The sequence below is a fragment of the Oncorhynchus keta genome, chromosome 26 (genome assembly GCF_023373465.1).
Source record: "Oncorhynchus keta strain PuntledgeMale-10-30-2019 chromosome 26, Oket_V2, whole genome shotgun sequence".
Lineage (NCBI taxonomy): Eukaryota > Metazoa > Chordata > Actinopteri > Salmoniformes > Salmonidae > Oncorhynchus > Oncorhynchus keta.
This window is the reverse complement of record NC_068446.1, coordinates 27,990,575-28,001,997: the sequence shown is the minus strand read 5'-3', so window position 1 is coordinate 28,001,997 and position 11,423 is coordinate 27,990,575. Positions and strand designations below refer to the sequence as shown.

At 42.1% G+C, this 11,423-nt stretch overlaps 1 protein-coding gene across 2 annotated transcripts in view; it reads left to right on the top strand.

Annotated features, from left to right (window-relative positions):
• Positions 1-325: 325 nt before the first annotated feature.
• Positions 326-11,423, top strand: part of LOC118359201 (ral guanine nucleotide dissociation stimulator-like 1) — a 30,350-nt gene continuing 19,252 nt past the window's right edge. The window contains exons 1-2 of one of the 2 annotated variants that reach the window (XM_035737561.2): positions 326-519; positions 6,394-6,504. In XM_035737561.2, coding sequence (XP_035593454.1) covers positions 475-519; positions 6,394-6,504 — 156 coding nt within the window. In that variant the 5' untranslated portion in view covers positions 326-474. Of the gene's footprint in view, positions 520-6,372; positions 6,505-11,423 lie in introns of both variants that reach the window. The other variant, XM_035737560.2, reaches the window with a different exon arrangement.

The window sequence follows — 11,423 nt, the reverse complement described above, 5'->3', positions numbered from 1 at the left end:
ATTATCATCATTTTAACAATTTCACAGTATTATTCCGAACTCGGTGTGTAAATATATATAAAACACAGGCAATCACAATTTTATTTTTATTTCGTTGGGCATTTAATCACAAGCATTTATGCGCAATTTCCATGAAAATCTCAGGAGTCGGTAAATTATTATTTTATGATTTTTCTGTATTTTGTCAGATTGTATCTAAAATGAACAATTTTAAGGGGAAAGGGGAATGAGGAGGGGTTATGGGGAGGACCGCGAGTGCAGTAGGCGGAGCTCAGCTAATCAACAGCGAGACGAAGGAAGAGGATGTGTTGAAAGACAGGAGGAGGAGGGTTCGAAAGCGAGGGGGGCAACACAAACAGAGCTGTGACTGATTGTGTGTGGTGGAGGAGAGCATATTTTACAGAGCAGAACCGCGCCGTATGTTGCTGGGAAGTGGAAACATTTCTTGCCTGGATGGACTGTTAGCATCTTTTGATGAGAGAAGCGCTGACAATGAGATTCGCCTGGAAAGATAAAATGGTAAAAAGTTACTCCGTTTTCCGTGCTGCAGACTTCTGTTGATTTTGCGGTTTGAAAGTCAGCTTTTAGAGAGGCTGGGAAGGGAGAGGGTATTAGGCTTAGGAAAGTAGTGGATAAAGGAAAGGAGGAGGGGACAGCGAGAGGGATACATTTGAACATTTAGTTGTAAAAAAAATTCTCACTCTCGACGCAACCGTGGTGTACTTTAAATAGTCTTCATTAATCTCTTGCGCGTAAACGTTTTGCGTAAAGACGCGCTCTGGAAATGTTACTCTGGCCTAATGTGACAGTTCGTTTTTCGCTAAAGACAAAACACTTGTCTCTGAGCCGAGAGTGAAATGAGCCGTGAGGCGATCTCTCTACCGGTCCTAGTTGCGTCTGGAACAATCTGAGCACAAAGCCAACACCAGATAAGTCCAAAGACTTGACACCGCTGTTACCTTGAGCGTATTCTTTTCACATTTGGTTAATTAAACCAGTGTGTGTTATGTGATGTTGTCAGTAGGGGGTTGAATACATACTGCTCCTATATTTGCCCGAGTTTAATAGTCTCTTCTGTAGTCTGCATCCCACCTCCATTTGATTGCAACATCCTTCCAAACTGGAGCCTGTCCAGCAAGTCTGAAATGTGAGTTTATATCTTGGGGTCATTTACTATACCTTGTAGTATCTAAACTCATTCTTATTCACAACTGTATCTTTCTCAGATTTGCAATTGTATTATAGGCCTTTAGGTCCTTTTTAAAGGCTAAAATGTACACTGTACGTAACTGTACATAACTTGTCTTAATCTCTCTTTTTTTTACAACTCAGCCCAGGGCCTTTGGTACACCATGTGCCCCAACTTGGTCTACAAAGCAGGTAGACTTTTAAACCTCTGTCTGAAAAACATTTCTGCCTGGCACAAAAAAGCTGGGCCAGTGAGCAGAAGGACCTCCTCATATTGGTTTGGAGTGGACTAGACTACATACCTCAGAGTTAAGTATTTAACTCACAGAGAGGCAGCACTGCATGGGAAATTAATGGGAAATGCATACATGCTGGGCCATTTTTATCCCCTGCACTGAATTACTCCTCTGTGGCCTTCTTGCTCTCTCTATATTTATCTTTCCACCAGAGCCCATTGCCATCACACACTGTTTATCAGTGTCTGGCTGATTGTTTGGGGTGGGTTCCCTGCCTGGCCCTGTGTGCTTTGTTTTTGATAGAACCCAAACAGCCACCCGCAACCACCCTGGGCTAAGTGCCATTGGCCTTCAGAGCTGGCCATTGAGCCTGACCTTTAACTCTAGCTGCCACCACTCTGTTTGGGGAGAGAGTGGACTTTGTCCTGCTGTTGTGATGCTGATGGAAAGTGAGAGTGTGGACTTGGCTGGAGTGCGCTGTCATCTAAACAGCTCCTCTTTATGGGTTTAAAATGAGCCCTGGTTGCCGTCACACTGGATGTGGCTCTGTTACCTGCCTCCGTCCCTGACTGGGCATATTTTTGAATTTGAGAGGGTAAACTGCTGTTCTGTGCCCGTGGGCTCTGTATAACTGATGTGTCGCCAGGCTCCTGAACAGCTTCTATCCCCAAGCCATAATACTGCTAAATAGCTTAAGGAATGGCTGCACAGACTGAGTTGACACTTTTATTTTTGTACTGTCTCTATGCACACTCACAGGACTCTACACAGGACTCTACACAGGACTCTACACAGGCACACTGACACTCCAACACACACATAACATGCACACATTTGTACTGACTATGCAAACACACTCGCATACAATCACCATTTACATCTCTGCTACTCAGTTTATCATATATCCTGATGCCTAGTCACCTTCCACTATCAACACACCCTATTGAACACTTTTGGGATGAATTGGAACGCCGACTGCGAGCCAGGCCTGATCGCCCAACATCAATACCCGACCGTACTAATGCTCTTGTGGCTGAATTTTAATTTTTTTATTTCACCTTTATTTAACCAGGTAGGCTAGTTGAGAACAAGTTCTCATTTGCAACTGCGACCTGGCCAAGATAAAGCATAGCAGTGTGAACAGACAACACAGAGTTACACATGGAGTAAACAATTAACAAGTCAATAACACAGTAGAAAAAAAGGGGAGTCTATATACATTGTGTGCAAAAGGCATGAGGTAGGCAAATAATTACAATTTTGCAAATTAACACTGGAGTGATAAATGATCAGATGGTCATGTACAGGTAGAGATATTGGTGTGCAAAAGAGCAGAAAAGTAAATAAATAAAAACAGTATGGGGATGAGGTAGGTGAAAACGGGTGGGCTATTTACCAATAGACTATGTACAGCTGCAGCGATCGGTTAGCTGCTCAGATAGCAGATGTTTGAAGTTGGTGAGGGAGATAAAAGTCTCCAACTTCAGCAATTTTTTTTATTTTTTTTGCAATTCGTTCCAGTCACAGGCAGCAGAGAACTGGAATGAAAGGCGGCCAAATGAGGTGTTGGCTTTAGGGATGATCAGTGTGATACACCTGCTGGAGTGCATGCTACGGATGGGTGTTACCATCGTAACCAGTGAACTGAGATAAGGCGGAGCTTTACCTAGCATGGACTTGTAGATGACCTGGAGCCAGTGGGTCTGGCGACGAATATGTAGCGAGGGCCAGCCGACTAGAGCATACAAGTCGCAGTGGTGGGTGGTATAAGGTGCTTTAGTGACAAAACGGATGGCACTGTGATAAACTGTATCCATTTTGCTGAGTAGAGTGTTGGAAGCAATTTTGTAGATGACATCAACGAAGTCGAGGATTGGTATGATAGTCAGTTTTACTAGGGTAAGTTTGGCGGCGTGAGTGAAGGAGGCTTTGTTGCGGAATAGAAAGCCGACTCTTTATTTGATTTTCGATTGGTGATGTTTGATATGAGTCTGGAAAGAGAGTTTACAGTCTAGCCAGACACCTAGGTACTTATAGATGTCCACATATTCAAGGTTGGAACCATCCAGGGTGGTGATGCTGGTCAGGCGTGCGGGTGCAGGCAGCGAATGGTTGAAAAGCATGCATTTGGTCTTACTAGCGTTTAAGAGCAGTTGGAGGCCACGGAAGGAGTGCTGTATGGCATTGAAGCTCGTTTGGAGGTTAGATAGCACAGTGTCCAAGGACGGGCCGGAAGTATACAGAATGGTGTCGTCTGCGTAGAGGTGGATCAGGGAATCGCCCGCAGCAAGAGCAACATACACACAGAAAAAAGTGTCGGCCCGAGGATTGAACCCTGTGGCACCCCCATAGAGACTTCCAGAGGACTGGACAGCATGCCCTCCGATTTGACACACTGAACTCTGTCTGCAAAGTAATTGGTGAACCAGGCAAGGCAGTCATCCGAAAAACCGAGGCTACTGAGTCTGCCGATAAGAATATGGTGATTGACCGAATCGAAAGCCATGGCAAGGTCGATGAAGACTGCTGCACAGTACTGTCTTTTATCGATGGCGGTTATGATATCGTTTAGTACCTTGAGCGTGGCTGAGGTGCACCCGTGACCGGCTCGGAAACCAGATTGCACAGCGGAGAAGGTACGGTGGGATTCGAGATGGTCAGTGACCTGTTTGTTGACTTGGCTTTCGAAGACCTTAGATAGGCAGGGCAGGATGGATATAGGTCTGTAACAGTTTGGGTCCAGGGTGTCTCCCCCTTTGAAGAGGGGGATGACTGCGGCAGCTTTCCAATCCTTGGGGATCTCAGATCCCCAAGTCACTTATACTAGTCTTGATAGGAATTATGGATAGTTCTAATGATCTTTAAGGAAAATAGTTGTATTGAACATTGTCAATCTTCTCCGCTGTGCAATCTGGTTTCCGAGCCGGTCACGGGTGCACCTCAGCCACTCTACTTATATAGGCTGCTGTATCAATCATTCATTCATGTCATCACATACCATCTGAGTCATTCATGATTTGAAATGCAATCAAGCATTTCTGTTTTAAAATAAAATTAAGCGACCCTTGAATAATTAGCGTAAACAATAAATAAACCGTTCCATTTCGGGAAATTGCATTCACAAATGAATGCTTCTGTTTTTAATGTTTGCTGTCATGAAGGCTTTACAGCAACAAAAAACATGACAACAGACTCTGGTACACTTCTCATTTATTTAGTGTTTACATTGTTCCAAACGATCAGAAAAATGATATTGTAATCAAACAGCACTGGTTTCACAGCATTTGCTCTTTACCATCTTTGTCTTGTTTTCCAACTTGATGAGCAACCAGTAAACATTCCCCTGTTTCAAGTTGATTTGTGATGTCCTCTGCATCCATTTTGCTGTCACATGTGTTCGGACTTTATCACCATTTTTATTTCTGTGATTATGATAAGCTATATGTCAGGCCTTATTGGTCACGTGCATGCGATGCATAGATGTGTCATAAAGAGAGCAAGGGGAAGGGAATGTTTTCCCTAAACAAATGAGGGATTTTGGTAACATAACTTTTCAGTCAGAAATGACTTATGTTGCAGCTTCAGCAACATGGACATCGTGATAAACACTGAAGTTCTGAAGTGGTTGCTGCAGCATGGAGGGGAGCGAGACAACGGGTGCTCGTCACACAGTTACTTGCTGTCATTTTTTTTTTAACACAATGCAGCAAGTCTGAGCACAACCAAATCAATTGCGTTTGGATTTCCTCTAGTCATTTGTGTGTCCTAATTATTTCATCAAACAGTGCGCTTAAAGCATCAGACAAGCTAAGTGCATATAGTTGATTTCAACACATAAGATGTCTATATATGGAAAAATACAAATTTTTAAGTTTCGACCAATCCGGTGGTTAACTCCCTCCGCACATTTGGACTCATCAGACCAAAGGACAGATTTCCACCAATTTAATGTCCATTGCTTGAGTTTCTTGGACCAAGCAAGTCTCTTCTTATTATTGGTGTCCTTTAGTGGTTGCTTTACAGCAATTTGAACACGAAGGCCTGATTTCACAGTTTCCTCTGAAAAGTTGATGTTGACATGTGTTTGTTACTGGAACTCTGAAGCATTTATTTGGGCTGCTATCTGAGGTGCATTTAAGGCTAATGAACTTATCCTCTGCAGCAGCGCTAACTCTGGGTCTTCCTTTCTTGTGGCAGTCCTCATGAGAGCCAGTTTCATAGCGCTTGATGGATTTTGCGACTGCACTTCAAGATCTTTCGAAGTTCATTACAGTTTCCGAATTGACTGACCTCCATGTATGTCTTAAAGTAATGATGGACTGTCGTTTCTCTTTGCTTATTTGAGCTGTTCTTGTCATAATATGGACTTATAGCCCTATCTTCTGTATACCGACTCTACCTTGTCACAACACAACTGATTGGCTCAAACGCAATAACAAGGAAAGAAATTCCACAAATTAACTTTTAACAAGGCACACCTGTTATTTGAAATGCATTCCAGGTGTCTAGCTCATGATGCTGGTTGAGAGAATGCCAAGAGTGTGCAGAGCTGTCATCAAGGCAAAGGGTGGCTTCTTTGAAGAATCTCAAATATAAAAAATATTTTGATTTGTTTAACACTTTTTTGCTTACTACGTAATTCCATATGTGTTATTTCATCGTTTTTTGTCTTCACTATTATTCTACAATGTAGAAAATAGTAAACAATAAATAAATAAAAAACCTTGAATGAGTAGGTGTGTCAACTTTTGACTGGTACTTATACTTATATAGCTTTATTTTTATTTTTGGATTATGTGTGTATTGTTTTTCTAGGTATTACTGCTCTGTTGTAGCTATAAACACAAGCATTTTGCAGCACCTGCAATAGCATTTGTGTACGTGACCAATACACTTTGATTTGTGATCCTGTGTTCTAATCTAGAGGATGGTTTGTCTTTGTTAACAGCTCATTATGGCTCTCCCACAGAGCTCGGTGCAGGGCCGGGGGGAGGAAGTGGAGGAGGGGGCCATATACAATGTGACACTGAAGAGGTGCCAGATCCAGCAGGCCGCCAACAAGGGAGCAAGATGGCTGGGGGTGAGTGGACCACTCTGCTCTTTCACTACAACCTTCTGGTTGAAAGCAATCAAACTTGTGACAGACCTTGTCAGGCTTAAACAATAACCCTGCTGAATGCATTATGTCCATAGATGGATTTAATCTTGGACAGATTGTATTAATTTGCAGAGTTATATACAGTTGAAGTCGGAAGTTTACATACACCTTAGCCAAATACATTTCAACTCAGTTTTTCACAATTCCTGACCGTTAGGATCACCACTTTATGTTAAGAATGTGAAATGTCAGAATAATAGTAAAGAGATTTATTTCAGCTTTTATTTCTTTCATCACATTCCCAGTAGGTCAGAAGTGTACATACACTCAATTAGTATTTGGTAGTATTGCCTTTAAATGGTTTAACTTGGGTCAAATGTTTCAGGTAGCCTTCCACCATCTTCCCACAATATGTTGGATGAATTTTGGCCCATTTCTCCTGACAGAGCTGGTGTAATCGGGTCAGGTTTGTAGGCCTCCTTGCTCGCACATGCATTTTTCAGTTTTGCCCACAAATGTTCTCTAGGATTGAGGTCAGGGCTTTGTGATGGCCACTCCAATTCCTTGACTTTGTTGTTCTTAAGCCATTTTGCCACAACTTTGGAAGTATGCTTGGGGTCATTGTCCATCTGGAAGACCCATTTTAGACCAAGCTTTAACTTCCTGACTGATGTCTTGAGATGTTGCTTCAATATATCCATATAATTTTCTTTCCTCATGATGATATGTATTTTGTGAAGTGCACCAGTCCCTCCTGCAGCAAAGCACCCACACAACACGATGCTGCCATCCCAGTGCTTCACTGTTGGGTTGGTGTTCTTCGGCTTGCCAGCCTCCCCCTTTATCCTCCAAACATAAGGATGGTCATTATGGCTAAACAGTTCTATATTTGTTTCATCAGACCAGAGAACATTTCTCCAAAAAGTACGATCTTTGTCCCAATTTGCAGTTGCAAACTGTAGTCTGGCTTTTTTATGGTGGTTTTGGAGCAGTGGCTTCTTCCTTGCTGAGCGGCCTTTCAGGTTATGTTGATATCGACTCGTTTTACTGTGGATATAGATACTTTTGTTTCCTCCAGCATCTTCACAAGGTCCTTTGCTGTTGTTCTGGGATTGATTTGCACTTTTCGCACCAAAGTACGTTCATCTAGGAGACAGAACGTGTCTCCTTCCTGAGCTGTATGACGGCTGCATGGTTACATGGTGTTTATACTTGCGTACTATTGTCTGTACAGATTAACGTGGTACCTTCAGGTGTTTTGGAAATTGCTCCCAAGGATGAACCAGACTTGTGGAGGTCTACAATGTTTTTCTGAGGTCTTGGCTGATTTATTTTGATTTTCCCATGATGTCAGGCAAAGAGGCACTGAGTTTGAAGGTAGGCCTTGAAATAAATCCACAGGTACATCCACAGGTTATGTCAATTAGCCTATCAGAAGCTTCTAAAGCCATGACATAATTTTCTGCAATTTTCCAAGCTGTTTAAAGGCACAGTCAACTTAGTGTATGTATCTGACCCACTGGAATTTTGATACAGTGAAATAATCTGACTGTAAACAATTGTTGGAAAAATTACTTGTGTCATGCACAAAGTAGATGTCCTAACCGACTTGCCAAAACTATAGTTTGTTAACGAGAAATGTGTGGAGTGGTTGAAAAACAGGTTGAAGTCATTAAAACTTAAGTGTATGTAAACTTCCGACTTCAACTGTAAGTCTATAGGCTAATTCATTGTGCAAAGTGTATGACAATAGTTTTGTGGATAGAGCTTGTCAGCTTCATTGTAAGATATACAGTAATACCAATTTGCAATCGCAGGGTGTCTCATCCTGCACAGGCCATACAAAAAACAACTGTTTCATGAGTAACCTACTCAACTGTTTAGCTAAATGGGATTTCCTGATTTGCCGGTTCCAACTGCCATCAATTCTTCTTTCCCTGCATGTTGCATCCTGTAAAAGCAAGGCATATGGAGGAGTACAACTATGCTACATTAACACATGACAGTACATCTGAGTACTGGAGCATTATCCAGGCCGTGAGTGGGAGTAAGTGGGTGTTCTGTACATGTGACCTACCAGCTCGATTCAGTCTTATGTAGCAACATTTGAATTTTTTTTTATTTTTTACATTGGATAAAAGTATAGACTCAGAGCTAGAAAAGTGTATATCATACACTACAGATGAGGAACAATGGGAAAGTAATTCTACTTTGAAAGTTGATAAACTTGTAACCCCACTTCTGAGAAAATGGCTATTGAATGTTTTGGTACACCTTCTGGAGAGCTCTTTTTTGTCTACACCCATTCACCATCGTTCACACCCTCTTAAGCCTTAGCCCCACCCATCTCTTTAAGGATTCACATGTGAGGCCATGTGTTTAACAAAGTCAGTACGGTAGTGTACTAAACAAAAAAAACGATTTCAAGATTAAGGCTGGTTTATACTCCGTTTATCCACATGTCTGTGGACAGTTGTCGCAGTGACATCATGAACATTCTATTGTCGTCCAACATCAAACTTGTTATAAACACAAAAACGACAGGCTGCATGACATCTGGAGCCTGGGGTCCAAAATAACATGACTGGAGTATTTTGTTTATAAATTAATTTAGTGTGTGTCAATCTAGAAAACCAGGCAACTAAAAGCAACTTTCTAAAGAATGTTTAGTTTGTTTCTAGCTTGTTAGCTAGCTAGAGTTAAGTTAGCTGTCTAGCCAGCTCAATAATGACCATATCATAGCTGAAAACGACTTAACTTTAGCAAATGTTTATTAATTTTTACAGGAATATAAACTCACATCAAGATCATTATTTACAAGTTAATGGTGAACTAATCAAAGAAAATAGATTACGTTTGTGAGTGACAAAATCAAAGCAGGGCATTCTGCCAGAGAATTTTAGAACTTGAACACTGTCTCGTTGGCCTAACATTATATCCTAATTTGTCTTCAGTGCAGGTCAAGTTGTTCTTCACAATACTGTCTCTGGTAAACACACACCATATCAAATAAAATCAAAGTTTGTCATATGCACAGGATACATAAGGTGTAAATGGTACAGTGCAATGGTTACTTGCATAGTAGAGTCTTTTGTTTAGACATGTACAGTGGGGAGAACAAGTATTTGATGCTTTGTAAAATCGGCAGAGTATGTCTGTAATTATTGTAATTTTTATCATAGGTAGACTTCAACTGTGAGAGACGGAATCTAAAACATTTGATACATCAGAAAAGCAGACTTAATATTTGATACAGAAACCTTTGTTTGCAATTACAGAGATCATACGTTTCCTGTAGTTCTTGACCAGATTTGCACACACTGCAGCAGGGATTTTGGCCCACTCCTCCATACAGACCTTCTCCAGATCCTTCAGGTTTCGGGGCTGTCGCTGGGCAATACGGACTTTCAGCTCCCTCCAAAGATTTTCTATTGGGTTCAGGTCTGGAGACTGGCTAGGCCACTCCAGGACCTTGAGATGCTTCTTACGGAGCCACTCCTTAGTTGCCCTGGATATGTGTTTCGGGTCGTTGTCATGCTGGAAGTCCCATCACGACCCATCTTCAATGCTCTCACTGAGGGAAGGAGGTTGTTGGCCAAGATCTCGCGATACATGGCCCCGTCCATCCTCCCCTCAATACAGTGCAGTCGGCCTGTCCCCTTTGCAGAAAAGCATCCCCAAAGAATGATGTTTCCACCTCCATGCTTCACGGTTGGGATGGTGTTCTTGGGGTTGTACTCATCCTTCTTCTTCCTCCAAACACGGCGAGTGGAGTTTAGACCAAAAGGCTCTATTTTTGTCTCATCAGACCACATGACCTTCTCCCATTGGCAAACTTCAGACAGGCCTTGATATGCGTTGGCTTGAGCAGGGGGACCTTGCGTGCGCTGCAGGATTTTAATCCATGACTGCGTAGTGTGTTACTAATGGTTGTCTTTGAGACTGTGGTCCCAGCTCTCTTCAGGTCATTGACCAGGTCCTGCCGTGTAGTTCTGGGCTGATCCCACACCTTCCTCATGATCATTGATGCCCCACAAGGTGAGATCTTGCATGGAGCCCCAGACCGAGGGTGATTGACCGTCATCTTGAACTTCTTCCATTTTCTAATAATTGCGCCAACAGTTGTTGCCTTCTCACCAAGCTGCTTGCCTATTGTCCGTTAGCCCATCTCAGCCTTGTGCAGGTCTACAATTTTATCCCTGATGTCCTTACACAGCCCTCTGGTCTTGGCCATTGTGGAGAGGTTTGAGTGTGTGGACAGGTGTCTTTTTATACAGGTAACGAGTTCAAACAGGTGCAGTTAATACAGATAATGAGTGGAGAACAGGAGGGCTTCTTAAAGAAAAACTAATAGGTCTGTGAGAGCTGGAATTCTTACTGGTTGGTAGGTGATCAAATACTTATGTCATGCAATAAAATGCAAATTAATTACTTAAATCATACAATGTCATTTTCTGGATTTTGTTTTAGATTCCGTCTCTCACAGTTGAAGTGTACCTATGATAACAATTACAGACCTCTACATGCTTTGTAAGTAGGAAACACTGCCCGATTTTGCAGTGTATCAAATACTTGTTCTCCCCACAATAGCTAGCTAGCTATTATACTCTGCTTCCACCGGGCATTCCACTGATTTCAAAACTCGGTCATCTTGTTCCGGGACAACAGCACTGTTGATCACTGTTTCTTCCCCATCACTGTCATCAGAAGACTCTACAATGTCTGGTTCAATGAAAATGTTTTTACCTAAATCTGGATTTCCTCATCATTTCCTCGTCTGATTCATTTTCAGAGTCCAAGAGAGTCGGCATGGCACGATCGTCCTCCAGAAAGTGGAGTGCATAAGCAACACTTTTACAGTTTTTTTTTATAATATCTTTCACAAAATACTCGATAGAAAC